This window comes from Castor canadensis, chromosome 17 (assembly GCF_047511655.1).
Source record: "Castor canadensis chromosome 17, mCasCan1.hap1v2, whole genome shotgun sequence".
Lineage (NCBI taxonomy): Eukaryota > Metazoa > Chordata > Mammalia > Rodentia > Castoridae > Castor > Castor canadensis.
In genome coordinates this window covers 53,092,296-53,112,296 of record NC_133402.1, presented here as the reverse complement: position 1 = coordinate 53,112,296, position 20,001 = coordinate 53,092,296, and the positions used below count along the sequence as shown (strand labels likewise).

Below are 20,001 nucleotides of genomic sequence, written 5' to 3'. Positions count from 1 at the left end.
TCAGTCTTAAAGCTGGGTAGGAAGAGCAAGGACACTATGCATCCTGCACTGTGCTGAGTGAGGGCTGCCTGCACACCACAGAACTCTGCCCTGGCTCATGGCTCTCCTGACGGTGAGTGCTTCTGTAAACTCTGCAAGAGCAAATCAAGGTGTGTGCTGCCTTTAGGACATGATGACTGCCCTGTCCTGTCCATTACCAACTTTATTTCATTTTTAATAAGTAACTTTTATTTCCTAGCTATTCAGAGCAGTATTGTAAACATCAGTGAAACAGTTTTCATGATGAATGCTTAGAATGTAGAGAAACTCATCTCTGAAAAATAATCCCTCTTAAATCAGTCAGCCAAAGTGAATGTCTGGGATTCTTCTTGAGAAGAAGCTGGGATTTAGAATGTGTTGTGTTAAGGTTACATTTTGTTGTTGCCTAAAAACTTTTTATTGTGGGTATATATAATTGCCTCCCTATGTAACTTTTTTACCCAACTTGAGCAAAGTAAGTCCTAATAAATAAGAGGTGGTCTAGGGTAGTGGCTAAAAGAATGGGCCTGTCACTGCTTGTGACCTAGACACGTTTCTAAATCTCTTTATCACTTCATCTTTAACATAAGAGTAAGTCCTGCACCTGCCTTTTAGTCATGTTGTAAAGACTGATTGAGATTCATGGGCAGCTCTTGCTCACGCCTGGCATGTAATAAGTGCTCAGGTATTGGCTACTGTCACTATGGTAGACCTCACTGCTTTTGTTTAAATTTGAAAAGGAAAGTTCCATATTTTTCTCAATAAGAAATATGTTTTGAACTAACAGGAAACATGGAGTTATTAGGAATTCAATCTGGTATTTTCTATACATCAAGTCCCTTCTTGCTTTAGACTTTCTTTTATATGGCAAAATTGTATCTTTATAAAAAAGAGTCTAGCTAACTTTAAAATCACATACTGTATACTACATATAGAATATATAGAATAATGAGGATGCCCTTGAAATAGCTTTGGCTGGCTGATTTGCTGGATATTTTTATATTTTGCTCTAGCCAGTTTCTCAAGAGACAATATGACCTGAATTAAAAGTATGGCCAGTTGCTTATTTGCAGGGATTTGACCTTGATCAAGTGGCTTAACTAGTTTACATTTAGATTTCATTATCTTTAACATGTGGGCAGGGAGCTAAATAGTTTCTAAGGTTTCTTTCAATTCTAAAAATCTGTTTTCAAAGTTTTCTAAGTAGCTCACCCTTATCTATACTAGTGAAGAAATCATGACCATAGTTTCACAGCATGGGACAATATGGTGTCTAATCTGCTGAAGAACGTTGAATGGCTGAAGCCCTTCAGATTATTGTTCTATCCTTCCATGATACTGCAGAATGGGCTATTTGAATTTCCTTTTTTGAGAAGAGCAGATTGCACCCAGCACAGCAGATGTGGTGTTCTGAGTTTATTCAGGATAGCCAGGAGATTGAAGGAATCACTGCACACTTGGCTCTTTATACCATTGAATGACGGATTTTTTGCCAGAAGAGTTATAAGCAGTGTACTCAGAGCAGCCTCTGGGCAATAAAAGCATTCCCAGATGTCCATAAGAGGTTTATGGTTTTTTAGACAGAAACCCAGCACCTACATTTCAGGTCATGTTGTCACATACCGTCTTAGAAAGTTACAGCCAGGCAGACATGCCACGTCAGCTTCTACCATATATGAGTGGAACACAATGAAACTGGAAAATTCCACAATGACTGACTTGTGGGCCCAGGAGCTGTTTCATCACTGATCAGGTAGGTTTACCAAGGAACACTGAATTGGGTAGTTGAACAGAAATGCTCATAATGGCAGGTGTGGGAGGACAAGAAAAGAGGGATAGAGGACAACCTAGGAGAGATTCTATTTTAAAAGAGGTCAGGGAAATTTGAACACTGAATGCATATCTGACATTAAGAAACTGCCAATTTTCTTTAGGTTTTAATAATGGTATTATGGTTTTGTTCTTTAAAGGGCGATAACTTTTAGAGAGAGATCTAATTGAAATGTTTTTTAATTAACTGAATAGGATACCTAGAGTTTGCTTCAAAATAACCTGCTAGAGTTGCAGGGGAATAGGAACAAATAAAATATGACAGACTTTGAGTCAGTAATTGACAGTGGGTGATGGATGCATTGATTGTATGAGTCTCTGCTCTTCAACATGTCTGAAAACCTCCCTAATAAAGATTATTTTAATAAAGGAGTTTTGAATTAGGAGATTAACCTCAGAGTGATTTCCAAAGAGTAATTGGAGAGGAAGACAGATTACAGAGGGTGAATAGTGGGTAAAGGAGAAGCAGTTGGCATCTCAAAGAGGAAGAAAGAGCTGTACAGAGGAGAGAGAAGGTAGAAAAAGCCAATGGCAAGGAAGAGACTCAGGTGGGAACGTTGGAAGGATTTCTCAGGGGATTCAGAATAGATGAGTTTTAGAGCCAATGTATGATCTCTCCTCAGCTCGTGGACACTTTATTTTGTCCCCAGGTACGAATAATCCACAATCATGCATTGAAAGACATTGTCTCACAAAATAAAGAAACAGTACGTGGTGGCATGTGTTTTAAAATCTGTGTGTAGAGCTGGGCTCGGTACTATAATCCCAGCTACTTAAGGGGCAGAGAAAGGACGATTGCAATTTCAAGAACAGCCCAGGCAAAAAATAGTTAGCAAGACTCTCATCTCAAAAAACAAGATGGGCTTGTTGGTTCTTGCATATAATCCCAGCTACTTGGGATTCATATGTAGTAGAATTTTGGCCTGAGGCAGCCTGGCCAAAATAGTACAAGACCCTATTTGAAAAATAATTAAAGCCAAAAAGGGTGGGAGATGGTGTGGCTCAAATGGTAGAGTGCTAGGCAAGCACCAGGTCCTGAGTTCCAACCCCTGTACCACCAAAACAAAGAAAAAACAAACCCTGTGTGTTTACCGTCAGCATTTGGGCATTTGTCACAAGATGGCAAGGGAATTTGATCCCAAAGTAGTGTTCTCTGTGGAGATTTATAGAATGCACTGGCAGACATTAAATTATGCATTGCCTTCTAGAAGATTTTTACAGATAATACCTTTTCTTCCATCTCTGAACTAAGAGGCATGCCAGCTATACAACATTTGGAGACCAGGACAAAGGGACAGAAACTAATCTCTTTGTTCCAGTGATGCAGTGACAGGTACTTGCCGACTTTTCTAGGCTCGGCAGTGGGCTGAGGCATGCACAGTCTTGCCCCTCTGCATCACAGTGCACTCAGGGTGTGCTGGGAAGCACAGATGATCCAGGCTTCTCAGTCAGATGAGTGCTCGACATGTGTTTTAGCTTCACAGTTATAATTGCTCTAAGTAAAATACTTTTTATGCTTTCTTCATTGTCAGATAAATCTCACTAAAACTGGGATTTCTATCATTGTGTTTTTTTATTTGAATTTTCATTATTTGATTTATTTCTGTGGCAATTAATTAAAAGCTTCAGTGGGAAAAGGGTAGAGGAGATAAAGCATGTGTGCAATGTGTTGTGTATAATTTTCTGTAAAATGATTGTATTTTCTATGAGCTCTGAAATGTGCCCCGCTCAGTGTGCTAAGTACAGACTACTAGTTCATTTGTTGTTTTTGTTTATTTCTGTTCTCAAGTTGGGTGCAATTGAGGGAAGTAATAGAATAGATACCTGAGCCGCCCATGGATCAACAGGTGCCCTCTATTCTTCCTGCACTGAAGTAAGCCAGTAATTTGTCAGGTCATTTGTGCTTTAGCCTTTTGTTTAAAGGTTATTTATTGAAGAGATTCCCATTGTACACAGTGGAACTGCGTGATGTGTTCTGGAGCTAGATTGAAAAACAATCTGTAATTAGCCAACATAATTAGCACTTTCAGGATACCACTTTCATCTTATAATCATTTACTCTTACAATGAGTTCCCTTGTCTTCTGTAATTTACCTGGCATGCATTTTGTTGGTACATGGCTCATTTGTCTTTTTAAGGAAGAGAGAATGAGTTTGTGAACTCAGAGGCACTAGTAAAACTTTGTATCAAGAGTGAACAGTGTTGGAATGTTTTAAAGGTTTAGATTAATGTTGCCAGTCCTCTCCTTTTTCTTCTTTTAAGGGTTATTTGCCAAATGATAGAATAGATCCAAATGACTCTTTAGTGTTTCTTTCATTTTTGCATTGCCAACCTTTTGCTTTCCAAATATGTTGTAAAATTCATTGGTAAGTGGAAATATTTGTTAAATTTCTGGAGCATAATGTCAGCATTTGATTATCATAGCTTCTCTTCTTAGATGTCAGCCTTTTTTTAAAAACATACTATAGTTTTTTATTGAATATATGTTGAATTTCTGTTTTAGCTCTTTAATCAAGAATAAGCATTATTTTGAGGTTTAGGGGCAAAGAAAAAGAATTATGTAGTATCATTAGAGTGTTAAAATCAATTAATATGAAGAAAGCAGTGTAAGCTACATTTTAATTATTTATAAATAAATAATGATTTGATTATATATGCCTACATTAGGTCATACATATAATTTATAATTTTTATATTGAATATTGATTTATCTTAAATTTATTTATATAGGCATTCTTCCATCCATTCCTGTCAGTTAATTCTTTGTTAACTAATGCATAGCAAAGTCCTTATGAAAATAGCATGGGTTCTCCTCATCTTTTTCTTTTCCTAATTAGTTTGAACAGTGCACTGTGTAATCACAGCTAGCTTTGTTGAGATTAGGCAGCAATACACTAAAAATACGTTGGCATCTACCAGAAGATGAAAAAAATACTTATCTTAAGAGGATATAGAAAAAAAGAAATAAAATGTTCATTTTTGTGTACTTTACTGCATATATCTAAAATAATAATAATAAAAAGGTGCCTTTACAGAAAAGAAAACCAATTACATCAAAAAAAAGAGGATATAGGCCTAGTATGGTAGCATATGCCTATAATCTAAGCTACTGAGGAAGGTCATGGTTCCAGGCCAGCCTGGACAAAAAGTTAGTGAGACCCTGTCTGAACAAACAAGCTGGGTATGGTAGTTCACAGCTATAATCCCAGCTACATGGGAGGTGTAGGTAGGTTGATTATAGTCTGAGGCCAGCCCTGGGCAAAAAGTGAGACCCTATTGGAAAAAAAAACCTAAAAGCAAAAAGGGCTGAGGGCATGGCTCAAGTGGTTGGGATTTGCCCAGCAAGCCCAAGGGCCTGAATTCAAACTCCAGAGCCACCACAAAAAAAAAAAAAAAAGAAATATCCATCTATGTCCAGTACAGTGTCGTGGGTCCTTCTAGTCCTTGCGTCATGTTTGTACTGTGTGCTCTCAGACTTTCCTGACATGTCAACCTTAGTATTCTTTGCTTTCCACCTATGCCAGAGTTTCTCTAGCTAACAAAGTTTGAAAGCAGAGTGATTTCAGATTATTTAGAACTTGTTTTTCTGTTTTTACTTCTCCATTAATTTCCTCTTCAACCCTGAGAAGATCCACCTGTTGTCTTCTAAAATAAAACTGGTTCAGCATTTACAGCATTATTTGTTTCTTATTTAGTCTTCTATTATATTAGTATCTGTTGGTGCCTCACAGTTTCTGTGGTCAGAGATTGTCATACCCCCTGCCTGGGATCTCACAAGGCTGCAGTCACAGGTTTGTGCCAGGGCTGCAAACATCTTGGGGTCCGACTTGGGGAGAGTCTGTCCCCATGCTCACTACCATGGCCACTGGTGGACCTCAGGTCTTGGTTGTTGGCTGGAGCCATCTTTGCCACGCACCTCTCAGAGGACAGCTTGCACAGTGAAAATTGCTTCCTTCAGAGCTTCTGAGCAGGAGGATACCAAGGTGGAGCCACATCTCCTCATTCAGCCATGCTCATCCATCAGAAACCAGTCACCAGGTCCACCCAGACTTGCAAGAGAGCCAGCAAGGAATGAGCACGAGCAAGGGAGCCGGAGGGTCCATCTTAGTGGCTTGCTGACACAGCTGCTGTGTTTGCTCTGGAACTTACAGAGCTTTGTTGCTTTCACTGTGTCATCTCCACAGGATTATGGTGGTACAACTTCCTGTTCAGATAAAACTCCCAGTGCGTGGCTTGCTTTTGTCTCAGCATCTTGAATTAATCCTTCTATGTAGAAATAGACTCCAGGAAGAGATGCAAAACAGGAAACAGATAAAGGAATGTTAATTTGCAGTCTGGCTTGTATAGGTATTTCTAGTTATTTAGATAAGAAGCTTTGTTAAACTCTGCAGTACTATCAAGAAAAGTGCAATTGGGAATATTTTACACTTGGGTCATTATGTAAATTCTAACGTTTGTTTTGTTCAGTATCGGTAAAGGTTTTCAGGGCGTCATGAAAAGATGGGGATTTAAAGGCCAGCCTGCTTCTCATGGACAAACGAAAACCCATAGGAGACCTGGAGCTATTTCAACTGGTGTGAGTATAACTAGTGATGTTCCTTTTAATAATAAATATTCACCTATGCAATACAGTGCTCAGCCTTCCTTGAGGTCTCCCTCATAATTTTAATCTGACTGTCTACTAGGTTAGTACTAGGGTGCTGTCAGGTACTAGTCCTAGCACTTGTCACCCTTTCATGGTCCTGACCTCACACATTTTCCAGAGCCAGACTTGAGTTGTTTAGTTTTATCCCACATGCTTATGGCCAGTATTTTCAACACCTCACCCCCTGCCAAATCCCTGCTCTATCTTCCATTCTAAAATTAGAAATGAGGGGTTACCTGCCTTTTTATCTGAGTCCACTGGTTTTTCATGTACTTGTTTGTTGGGTAAAAATGTCAAGACTAATACCAGGGCGCAGGCAAAAAGCATCAAAGAGTAAATGGAGACATAAACAAAAGAGACATAAGAAATGGAGGACAGACCCTGGCATCACTAATTCAGTCTTTCTCTCCCAGAGCACAGCATAGAGGGCCCAGGATTCTGTTCCTCTGCGCAGCCTTAGTAATGCAAGGTCGACTGACCTCTAAAGGTCAGTAATACTGTCTAGTTCTCTCTTCCTGAGAGAAATACAGATTAAAGCTACTCTGAGTTATTGAGTTCTCACCAGCAGATTATATTATCAGGCTGCTTAATTTTGGTCATGTTATGTAACAAAAAGTGAAAAGAGTGTTTGCAAGAATGCCAGGAGACAAGCACTGAAATCCATCACTGATGGGAATACAAAATAGTGTAGCCCTTAGGGAGGAGAATGTCACAGTATCTAATAAAACTAAGCAGCAAATAAATCTGCTGGGGACTTAACCTGAAGATACTCTTCCGAAAATAATACATTTACACAAAATTAGTCATTGCAACATTATTTGTAATTAATAAGCATAAACGTCCATATCTGGAAGTTTGGATTAATAAACTGGTAGATCTACTCCAAAGACTACTATGCTGCTGTAAAAAAGAATTAAATGATTATGAAAGAAATGAAATGACTTGCAGTATATCAGGGAATATATGTATCATGGGTTTTTTTTTTTTTGGTGGGGGGGGTGGGGGGGGCGTTGCAAAAAGAAAGTCCAGAAAGATAAACCAGAAGCTGCTGAGATTATTTACCTACAAGAGATGGGCAGAACACTAGAAGGCTTAGGAAAGGCAGGAGCAGGACTCCCCCAGATATACTCTTTTGTTATCCTTTTTACTTCTGAAATCAAACCATGTTCATGTTTCACTTACTCAACATAAAAACAATGATAGGGGATCACAAAACAACCAGGAAAATGAACATAAGTACAGCAAGTGAGTAACAACCACTCTGAAGAAGGAAAGATATCAATTCAAGTGTCTTTTGAATGCAGTAATTTTTTTTTGTTACTTAATGTGAGTCTAAATTTTAAAATGTACTCTGAACAAAAGTTAAATTCTAGTTAAGTTTGCTTTTTGCATTGTTATCAGTAAGCAATTCTGAAGTAATTTTCTGTGATTTGGAGGATTGAGCAGAAAAGTAAATATATTGATACTGGAGCGAAGTTCTTCACTATTAGAGGACATTAAAATATGAAAAGAGGGAAATTAGGGTGAATTTTACAGTGTTGAATTCAAATTGTAGGTATCAGTGTGCATTTGTTCACTGTGTGTGTGTGTGTGTGTGTGTGTGTGTGCATGTGTGAAGGGAAATAGATGTAGATGTATGTTATTTTATCTTGTCTTTCCCTCTTCTGGAATGACATAGAAACAAGGCTATTCTCTTGCAATGAGCATACCTAGAGCTCAGGGCTTGGTTTCTAAACACCATGCTCCACTGAAAGGATTATTGCTCCTTGAATAATTGGAAGAACACAAGATGAGCCCAAAGCATCTTGTACAAGAAAATAAGGAAGCGATTAAACTACGATAGACACATAAAAAGGACACAGAGCCAATGTAAACAGCCTCCCATTTGGCAAAAATGGGATAGTTTAGGCTTAAGACTACAGAATGATAGTAACAGAACTCATTGTATAATTAGAAGCCATGGCGTCTTAGGTAGGATAAAGAGGAATGCTCTTCCTTACAGTATAATGTCAGCTACTGGATGGAGAAGGAATGATAGAATGATGCATAGGAGTCTGATTTTACCAGGATCTATCAGTGACTGCTAAGACAATGGTAAAGCTTTTGGGGGACTAGATATCTGCATGGTCTCAAAACAAAATTGCCTACACCAGGCATGGTAGCATATGCCTCCAGTCTCAGCACTAGGATGGAGGATTGTGAATTCGAGCCCCACATACAAAAACAAAAGGGCTGTGGACATTGCTCAAGTCGTAGAGCACTTTGCCTAGCATGTGTGAGGCCCAGGTTTAATCTCCAATGCAGCAAAAGAAAAAGAGAAAGAAGAGGAAAAGGAAAAAAAGTACCTAAAATGAACCCATCCCAGCAAGCCATATGCTAAAGTAGCTAGCTGTGAAAGACAAGGAAAAGCTGAGCAGCTACTCCAGATTTAAGGAGACATTACTACTAAGTGCAGTTTGTAATTCTGAAGTAGATGCTTTTGGTTTTTGCTTTGTTTTTTCTGTCTTCTTTCAGTGCTGGGGATTGAACCCAGGGCCCTGGGTTCAAATCCCAGTACTGCCCAAAAAAGAAAAAAAAAGCCCACAATGAGATAACACTTCACACACATTGGGAAGGCTGTAGTTAAAAAGGTCTGTGATAACAAAGGATGTGGAGAAATTGGAACCTTCATACATTGGTGGCCAGAAGTAAATTGATGCAGCCACTTTGCATCAATACTTTACTGTATGACCTGGCAATTCTGCTCCTAGGTATGTACCCAAAAAAAATGAAGACATGCATACAAAAACTTTTGTGTCATCATTCGTAGCAGCAGTACTCGTAGTAGCTACAAAGAAACAATTCAGATGGTTATCAGTCATGAATAGGTAATTAAAGTTGATACGTTCATGCAGTAGAATATTTAGCAATGAAATGGAGTGAGGAATTGACTTACACTGCAACACAGATAAGCAAGCCTTGAGAACACTGTGCTAGGTGAAAGAAGCCAGACCACAGATTTTTATGATTCCATTTATATGAAATACGCGAACTAGTCAAATCTATGGAGACAAGACTAGATTTGTGATCTCGTAACTGTGGTATGGAGGGAGTGACCACTAATATCTATTGAATTTCTGATTTGGGTTGATATGTTCTAAAATTGATTTGGTTGATAAGTAGCTCTTTGAATATACTTAAGCCATTTAGTAGGGTGAAATATGTGGTATGTGAATTGTATCTTAATAAATTTAAAAATTAGGCCTATAAAAGAACCTGTTCCTGAAGTTAGTTATTTGTCTTGAAATATACTGTTCTGTGTTTATTAAGATTTGTTAAGATTTGCTAATTGGTGCCTTCATAAGCTTTAGAAGTGGAGTATAGTTGTATATTCCAATTATAGAGTGTGAGTTTGACCAGGGAGGCTGAATTAGTCCTTTTTTAGTAATGTAAGGTCTGTGCTTATTAGCATATGTTATGTAGAAAGGTAATACTCAGTCTTTAGTACTCAGAATTGTCCTTTGAGCAGTGTTGGTCACACTGATACTATGATGAGGCACTTCCACTGGGAATCCCAGCTGTTGATGTAGGGTAGCTGAGAGTATATATGGCAGGAGAAGCTTTCCCAGCCCCGACTTGTCTTTGAATGCTGGTGTAGCATGTGTGCATTACCTTTACTTACTACTATTGTTGCTGTTTCTTAAGTTTTCAACCAGTATTAAATCGGTTAGTACTCATTACTGTGGTTTTCTCCTGTGTCTGTTTCTTAGTCTGTATGTGTTTTGTCAGTCTAATCCTCTAGAAATACATGCATCTAAATTCATATTCAGTTCTTTACTGGGCCTAGCAGAAGAAGGGGAAAAAATAAAACTTGTTAATGCCTGGTTTTAGTGTGCATTGTGATTTGGTTGATACTGTTTGAAATCAAGAGTACTGAGAAGTGTTAACTTTGGTTCTCTCATCTAGGATGTTGCCAGAGTCTGGCCTGGAACTAAAATGCCTGGAAAAATGGGAAATGTAGATAGAACAGCATATGGATTGAAGGTGAGTAGTAAAGTGACTTTAGGAAGTTCTGTTGTCTAAATGCAAAGGCATCAGAATAGCTATTTGATGTGTGCTTGTGTGCTTCTGTTCTAACAGGCTTTACAGCTAAGGAGTAGAGGCTGTGCAGGTGGAGTGGGATATTGTAGAAGCATAGTCATGTGGGAATAGTGGTAATGCATCCATTTAACATCCAAGCCATGGAATGTACACCCACTAAATGAAGCATTAATGCTCTAGTGTTCTACTTGGAAGATTTACACAAGATAGTGCATGAAAAAAAATGATTCAGAGTATTAAGGGTCTTGCTCTCCTTTCATGAAGAAATAAAGGAGCGCTCTCTGCACATGTGTGTTATCACATGTATAGTCACAGAGAAAAGTGGAAGATCGTGTACCAGGTGGTCTTGGATTTTTATATCAAATTGTGGACAGGTAAAAGGGGAGGTAGGTAAGAAGGAGACAGCCACAATAGAGGGAAAAGATAGCACTTAAAAAAGGATTCTGGAGCCAAGTAGGGTGGCACATGCCTATAATTTCAACTACTTGGGAAACAGCAGAGACAGGAAGATCACTGTTGAAGGCCAGTCCTTTAAAAGTTCTGGAGACCCTAACTCAAAATTGAGCTAGGTATGACGGTATACAACTTTAATCCCAGCTACTCAGGAGTCAGAGATAGCATGATCCCAGTTCAAGACAGAGGCCAACCCAGGCAAAGTTAAGACCCTATCTGAAAAACAAACTGAAAGCAAAAGAACTGGGGGTGTTGCTCAAGTGGTAGAGAGCCTGCCTAGCACACTCAGGCCCTGAGTTCAACCTTGAGTTCAATCCCTAGTATCACCAAAAAAGGTGTGTGTGTGAGTTGGGGGTGGGTGGTGGATAATACATTCATTTTTATTACTAAACATATATGTATTTTAAGGATAATAATATAAAGTTTAATCTCTACTAATTTAAGAAATGTAATATCTAAGTGAAAATGAGTTGTAATAATGGGTGCTGTATAATTATACTTTCATTAAAACAAACAACTAATGTCTATATATATATGCATGTATATTTCAAAGCATAGAAAGTACAAAGAAAATAAACTACCTGTTAGGAACAATGCCCAAAGATAGAGACTGGTTGTGTTTTGGTGTGTGTTCTCCAGGCTCTATTGTATCATACATAAAATACATATTTTATGTATAGATTTTGATGAGAAGTTTTCAAATTTTATATAATTGTATTAAGATTCTCCAGAGAGACAGAACCAGATGGATGGATGGATATGATATGATAGATACATGAAAGAATATTTATTAAGAGTATTGGTGCACATCATCATGGAAGCTGAGAAATCCCACAGCAGGCTGTCTTAAAGCTAGAGACATGGGGTGCTAGTAGCATGACTCAGTGCAAAAGCCACAGAACCAGGGACATAATAGCATAACTCTCAGTCCAAGGCAAGGAGAACCAGGCCAGGGGGATAGGAGGGGAGTACTGATATAAATCCTGGGTCCAGATTCCGGAGAACCTGGAGTTCTCATGTCCAATGGCAGGAGAAGAAAAGGTTCTAGCTCCAGGAAAGAGGAAATCTCTGCGTTTTTTTGTTCTATCCAGACCCCCAGCCAATTGGGTGGGCTTACCCGTATTGTGGGTGTATCCTTCACACTCTGATCCCTGAAAACACCCTAACAGACACGCCCAGAAGTACTACTTTACTTCTTGATCTAGTCAAGTTGATACACATTGAGTAATTACCTGTTTTCCCTTCTATTATTTTCATTCACAGCAGAAACCAAGTATTTGTCACATTTTTCTTTATAACATTGTCAAATATCAGCTGTGGGTAAAACTTGATTTCCTCCCCAAATATTTTATTTTCTCAGTATCATTTCTTGACCATTCTCTTCCATTTGTATCTTTTTTTCCCTTCCATGTGAAGATCTTTTTGAAGGCTACCTGCTCAACCTACTTATTTTAGAAATCAGATCCAGTGAATTATGGAGTTTCAGTTTCTAGTTGTAACATGCTGTTATTAACTGAATTGAAAATTGAATTTCCACTTGTTATTCTTAATAATAACCCCCATTGAGTTATTCAAATAATCTTGGTCAAGTCATATTTAAAATGAATGTTTTCTACCACTTCCGTTAAGATGTGTCTGTTAGGGTCTTATGTTGTCATCGAATTGGATGTGGAGTTTTCTGTTCTTATTTGACATTTTGAAGTGCCAATATGATAATTTTTTAGGCTATTTTCTTAGCTTTGAGTAAGAAAAAAGCAAGTAATTGCTTTACTGTAATTGTTTGCTTTGCTATAAAAGTCTTCTCAAAGTTTTAACTCTTAAAAGTTGGCTTTATTTTATGTTTTAGGTGTGGAGGATAAACACAAAGCACAACGTAATCTATGTGAATGGCTCTGTTCCTGGACATAAAAACTGCTTAGTAAAGGTATGCATACTTCTCTGTCTTCTGCAGTTCACATAGATAGATATGTATGTAAGTGGCTGCTTTTCACCATGTTCTCCACCAGCTCTTTCTTTTTAGTAGCACCTGGGTTGGGAGTGGAGCAGGGGATGGGTAACACACTACAAAAGAAGCTAAATCTTAGGTCCATAAAACCAAGAACTCATGCAGGAGGGAGAGCCACTGAGCAGAACGATCTTCGAGAAGAGAAAGACAGTATTAGGAAAGCTATTGCCAATGTATCAATATTTCTTGGTCCTTCAAAAAAAAAACAACAGTTTCCATTTTTTGAATTACTTTGACAGAGGAGGTGGAAGCTGACCATCCAGAAAAGTGGATGTTAGGATGTGACGTTTTTATTATCAGTGCCAGTATTGCTCTTGCTATGCCTTTAAGTGTTTTCCTGAAATACATACTTTCACTTTAGAAAATTCAAAAAGAAAGCAAACGTGTTGTGCAGATGGATTTGATGTGAAACTCTTAAGCTTTCAGAAATTTATTTCCATTAAGTAACATAAAATACAGGTTGTGCCTGGGATTTGGGCCAGCATAAAACAAATGCTGTCAATTCTGAGTTTTCAGTCCTTCATTCTGAAAATAGGCTTATAGTAGAAGGGATGTCAGCCAGTTCCAGAAGTACATTCTTCATTAACTTTTTCTAACAAGAACAACAAAAAAGATTTGAAATTTAAAACCTCAGATTTTAAAAATTGGGGGTAGGTAATACCTACCACTTCTCATTTCTTAAAGTAGTTCCATTACTAGCATAGTCTTAACTTTTTAAAAATTAACAGTACTTCAGTTTTCCTTTATAGGCTTCCCTTTCTGAAACACTTCACTTCTTGACTAGATAACTCTTTTCATAAAGAAAAAAATGTTTTTTATGAATTTTGCACATTGTTTTTTGATGCTGTTTGCAATTTTATAATTTTAAGTAAGTTTCTAATCCCCTAATGACCCAGTCTTACATAATGTTTTAACTTCATAATTCGTTGTATCCCTATTCCACATTCAGTTTTATTATAGGTTATAAATATCACAACCTAATATACTTATCTGCTAGGTAGCAGATAAATCATTAAATGTTGTTAAGTCCTCCATTTTCTGCCCATTTTACTGCACACTGGCTCTATTTCTGTTTTATTTTTTGGAGCACGGGGGATTGAACCCAGGGTTTTGCACTTGCTAGGCTTGCTAGGCAGGTGCTCTACTGCTTGAGCCACACCCCAGCCCGGCACACTGGCTCTAGACTGGCTTTCTTTTTTTTTTTTTTAGTGCTGGGGCTTCAACTCAGAGCCTTTACCTTGAGCCACTCTACCAGCCCTATTTTTGTGAATGGTTTTTCGAGATAGGGTCTCACAGAACAATTTGCCTGGGCTGGCTTTGAACCGTGATCCTCCTGATATCAGCTTCCTGAGTAGCTAGGATTACAGGCATGAGCCACCAGTGCCTGGCTTCTAGACTGGCTTTGTAACTGAACTTTACTTACCACTGCTATGACCACACCAGCATCTTCTATGGCACCATCAGGGTTGGATAAGTCAACTGTCTTAAAAAATCTGTAGTATGTACAGAGCTATTTTGATCCGGTTGCCTTAAATGTTTTATAACCAGGAACATTCATTGCTCAGATTTACCACCCACTTCAATAAAAGACTGCTCCCAGAAACTATCCACTTTTGTAACTGATGACAATCTGCTATCACTGACAATATTTGGAAGATAAACTAACAGTGGTTCTGAAAGACGAGTCCATGTAGATTTTGAGAAACAGCATCAGAAAAATGTCATCCACTTTGAACCTTTAACACACTAGTGAATATATTACCAACAAATGTGTTTCAATGAAAAGAAATTCATCCTAAAAATGCGTACATGCGTACATACTTTAAAGTGTGGTCCCTTTATAATTATCCTTTGTAACTCTCGACTTTTTGTAATAAGTGTCTTTAGTAACTAAGCAAAGGTCTGTTGCATACAGTAAGATGGGGCTGTGTTTGGTGGGTTTGTGTTCTAACTGTGAATATCTTTGTCTTTTTACCTCATTGCTTCCATCCTCCCAGTGATGGGAAGCACATAAATGGGCTCCCTTGCCCTGGAGATTGGGCCTAGTGGGGAGACAACTTCCTAACATCCTTTCACCTTTCTGGAGCTTTTGCTTCCTCACTATCTGGACTACACATAACTCTTGTTTCTAAAATGCTGGTCACTAAAGATAGTCTGAGGGGTGGCCAGCCTGTTTGATTAGCATGAGTTTTTTTAATTGTAGTTACTGTTTGAATTCACCAGATGTATAAAGCAGCATAGTTTAGCACATGTCATGAAGCACCGTCACTTGCACTTGTCCCACGTCCTAATGTGTAATTTAGGTTTACTTTCAGATGTGCCTGATTTTAAAGAATTTGAACTGTGTCATCAATAGACATAAATATAAAAAGAATGAGGTAGATAGCTGAAGGAGTCTTGGTGAAGGCAAGGAAGTAATAAAGCCAGGGTAAGACCAAAGACACAGCAACACACACCATACAGTCTTATGTCTGTTAAGGTGGCTTCACACTTTGAAAACTTAGTGTTACCAAGTCCAGCGGTTTAGATGAGATGTCATCATTTACGTTTCAAATCAATAAATTATGGTACTGAGCATGTGCACTTACAGTATCAGTGCTTTTGTTGTCTGAAATATTCCTCAGGTATGATGGATCTAAAAAAGTGTAATGGTAACTGAGAATTGGTTGTTTGAATCAGTTATGACAATTTTTATCAAATTAGCACAGAAAGTTTTATCATTATTGGGATTTTTCCTTGTTAAGGTTCAACCCAAGATTAGTGAGTTAGAAAAAATTAAACAAGATCATTTTCTTCTGGGCAACTTACTGGTAATTTCTTAGAACAATTTCAATGAGAAACATTAAAGTGAACCTATTTTCCATATTTAGTTGTTCCTAGCAGATGCATAGTTATTTCAACTAACTTACTCATTTCTTATTGCCACAATGAATATGCCATATTTTGCTCTGTGTATATAATTACTTGTGTTGTTTTTTTCTCTTTGAATAAAGGATATGAATGAGTCATAAGCTTTGAAGACCCCAATAATGCTTCCCAAAACTAAAACCCAACATTTTAGATCACATCTGTGCTAAATTTCCCTTGGCTGTGAATTCACAGAAATAATTAGAATTTTCACACCCTAAAGAGTTAATTGAGCTATTATAAAGACTTAACAGGTTTATTGTTTTGGATCCATATTATTCTGTCTTTTAACTTCTCAATAAGAATGCTGTTAACTGAATGTAAACTAATTTCCTTAATAACAGGTGGTGCTTTTGGTCATGTGCTCTTTTGAGTTAATATTAACAAAAATGCTAGGAAGTTTTATGTTTTTAAACAGTTTCAACTCAAAAATTTTACATTATAAAAAGTATAAAATAACTAAAATAGACAATATGAAATATAAAATGGATAATTATTAGGTATTGATGAATCTGGACATAACTGATATTTGAATAGTAATTTTAAAATATGATTTGTCCTATTGGACAGTGAAAGATATAAGTTATAAAAAATATAAAGTTAAAATTGGTGATTTAATTCTTAAGAGGTAGCTGGTTACTTCAGAAAGATTGTGTTTCTTATTGGATTAGTCAGATTTATCAGAATTAAAAGGAATGTGTTGACTGAGTTCCTATTACCTTCTGTATGGAGTAGTTGTGTTATTCATGTTTTAAAAGGTAGGAACAGATGACTTGGTTCTGAGTGCTAAGCAAAATAGGCTACCCCTGAATAACTTAATTGGTAGCACTTATTAGTAAGATTTTTGCCTTCTTCCCCCCAGGTCAGAGATTCTAACCTGCCTGCGTATAAGGATCTCTGTAAAGATCTCCCATTCCCTACGTACTTTCCCGATGGAGATGAAGAGGAACTACCAGAAGATTTATATGACGAGAATGTGTGGCAGCCCAGTGCACCTTCTATTACGTTTGCCTGACACCACTGGACATGACAGAACACACTGGTCTCACATGTTCTGTGAGCTTTGACAAGCCAGAGCAATAATATAGGCAGGAATTGAACTCTCCTTTCTCAGCCACAGTACCGCACCTCCCACCTTTATCAAAGGGCATAAGTACATCACTTTTCCTCATTTGAATTTTGTTAGAAAATTTACCACATTAAATAAACCACTTACATAGATTGGATTTGCTAAAAATGACAGTTTGCATATTAGCAAAATTTTTGTAATTTGTGGAATTCATTCTCTTTCATTCTCTGAGCTTAGAACCTTAAAGAGAGAAAGTTAGATTTTGTTTAAGTTATAGGAACACATCTATTCTAAATCAAAGCTGAATGTGGAGTGCATAGTCCCAACCCTGGCCTACTCACCTCTGTGCACCTCTCTGGAGCCCTGGCGGTACTAAATCCCTGCTCTGAGCAGTGCAGAGTATGGCGCTGATTCATTTCTCAGAAGTGGGGCCCTCTTGGATTCTGATTTGTGCTTGAACCTGATTTACTGTTGTAGATTTTGTCTTGCAATGGGGAAACATTTTGTAACTAAACTTCAATCAAACCTAGACATTTGTTCTAGTATACTTGATGCTAGATATAATAAAATAGAGGAAATACTTAACCTTTATAATTCTACAGGCCTCGGGGAGGCCATCTGGTAGCTGGGTGTAGTGGCAGACAGCTCTAAGTCCAACACTCTGTAGTCTTGAGGCTGGAAGATCTTGAGTTCCAGATCAGCCTTGGCTACATAGCAACACCCTATCACAAAAAAAAACAGAAGCAAAAAAGAAAGTCGTCTGGTCAGGGATATCTGCTTTTAAGAGTTACATTAAGTATGAGTCATCCTTCTTCTTTTCTAGAACCCTTACACTACCTGCTACGGTAGCCAAAGCTAAAATGTTGGTTAGCCTTGTCTCCACAATGGCCCTGGCCTGGGTAGATTGGATGGTGCCAGTTGTCACAAAAGCCAAACTATCATTGAAAGGATTTCTTGCACAGGACAAATCATGTATGTGATTTAGCAGAATAGCAAGTATTTCAGAGTTAAAAGTAGTGCTTCCTATAGCCTTTAATGCTGAGGTTCAACAAGAGTAGAATACAAGGATGACTTTTACAGCTTATTTCCACAGGTAAATTTGTGATGGAAATAGATGTGGAACTATGCTTTTTTCTCTTTTTTCACTTTGAGGAGATTATGACATACAGTCTCACACACACACACACACACACACAGGCAAGTAAAATCAGTATTAAGGGTTCCTGATATTACATAGCAAATTCCACCAGTTTGTTATAGTCCCTTTACATCAGGAACTTATCTTGCCTGATGGTTTTAGCAGTCAGAAGAACCACTCTTTGAAAAAAGAATGTGTCAAAATCAGAGCCTTTCCTATTTCCAGCAAGGCTGGACCTTCATCCTAAGTCACTGCTCACAGAGATGCAGCCCATAGTGTCTCAGGAAAAGCCCACCCTGGGAAGGAAAAGCATTCAAATTACTGACTGAATCTGTTTGGAGCTCTTCAGTGAATACTGTGAGCAACTGTGTCTCTGTCCTCATTGTCAAAGTAGAAATACAATATCTGCTTCTTGTGGCACTGAGTCTTGCAAAATTGTCTCCTAGCCTGCAATGTGATGTTCGTCTGCCATCTAGCTTCTTTTCCATAGTTTGATTCCTTTCCCTTGTAGGATATGCATTAAAAATATCCATCATTACCTGTTCTGGAAGTGCTCTATACTTATGCAGGAAATTTGTCAGGAAAAACACACTTGTGCTGTTTATCTTGACTTTTTAATAGATTTATGGTGGAGCCCTTAAGTGATGAGGTGTAGGGCATGTGGCTGATACTTGTTTTGCTAAACTGCTGAACCAAGAAAGCATAAGATAGGCAGACAGAGGTAGACCACCACGCTGTGAGACTATCGTGGACAGGCATCTTCAGGAGCTTGGTAATCATGTGTGTCATTTTATGGCTACTCCTTTTCATAGGAAGTTCTTCATATGAAAGCTTACTTGACAATGTCAGATACAGTTTCTACTGCCTTCAGGAATTTTCCATGAGACTGACACTGTAACAGACACTTCCCCTTCATCTTCCACTTTTGTTGCTGTCTCTGCTTTAAGGCCTCTTCTACCAGCTTGGCCCAGGAAATGACAGTGGTCTTTCAGAGCATGCCTTACCAGACAAATGATGCCTGCCTTTCAGATTCTGCCCCTAGTAATTGCCTAGAAATCCCTGAAATGAGAGGACTCAAAGTGTCCTTGTCCCCTCGGAAAATAGCCAGAATTCTAAGTGTCAGCCTCAATTTCATCATTTGCTTTTCTGCTCTTAAATGCTGTTTGCAAAGAACTTACAGCAGTCCTTGTCATGCATTGTTTTCATTCTTTTTAGATTAATGAGGTGGTCTGTTCAAGTTAGACAGGCCAAATTCATCTTAATGAATGGTCCATACCACCATAAAAACGATAAATGATTTTAACTCAACTGGCCAAAGAACCTTCTTGGCATGGGAGGTGTGTAATTGTTCCTTTTTGGCACTTCACGGGGAGAGTGAAAGCAGCTATTGTAATCTTGATTTCTTAAAAAAAAAAAAGACTGGGCAGCAAGAATGTTTTAAGTCAGAAAGTTTGTTGTTTTAAAGAAAAAGAATAAGATATCCATCAAGTTCTGATGTGGCACTGAATTTGCTTCATTTAGGAAGGAACTAACTCTATCACAGAAGTCTTCACAAAGATACATGGATGGCTATATTAATGGGACTGTGTCAGAATGAACATAATAAATGGCTTTTGTGAGCATCCAACATAAATTTCCTAGAATATCGATGAGTTTAAATGATGAAGCAAAGATGGCATCAGAGCTATTGGCTGACTGTTCATTTTTTTCTGCTAACTGCAAAAGCATTGAATCTGCTATCTTCCCTTGCTGGTATGCTTGTCTTCTCCCTTCCTCAAACAGAGAGTTTGACAAGTCACTAATAACCACCAGTCTGCTGCTAAAATGTCACATCAGTGAAAGAGCCAAGGTGACAA

General features: G+C 38.1%; 1 protein-coding gene across 1 annotated transcript in view; it reads left to right on the top strand.

Moving 5' to 3' along the window:
• The window catches only part of Mrpl3 (mitochondrial ribosomal protein L3), a 35,001-nt gene extending 16,318 nt beyond the window's left edge, over window positions 1-18,683 (top strand). Inside the window, exons 7-10 of the mRNA XM_020185909.2 lie at window positions 6,316-6,424; window positions 10,439-10,516; window positions 12,873-12,950; window positions 16,801-18,683. Coding sequence (XP_020041498.1) covers window positions 6,316-6,424; window positions 10,439-10,516; window positions 12,873-12,950; window positions 16,801-16,953 — 418 coding nt within the window. The 3' untranslated portion in view covers window positions 16,954-18,683. The remainder of the gene's footprint in view (window positions 1-6,315; window positions 6,425-10,438; window positions 10,517-12,872; window positions 12,951-16,800) is intronic.
• Window positions 18,684-20,001: the final 1,318 nt, after the last annotated feature.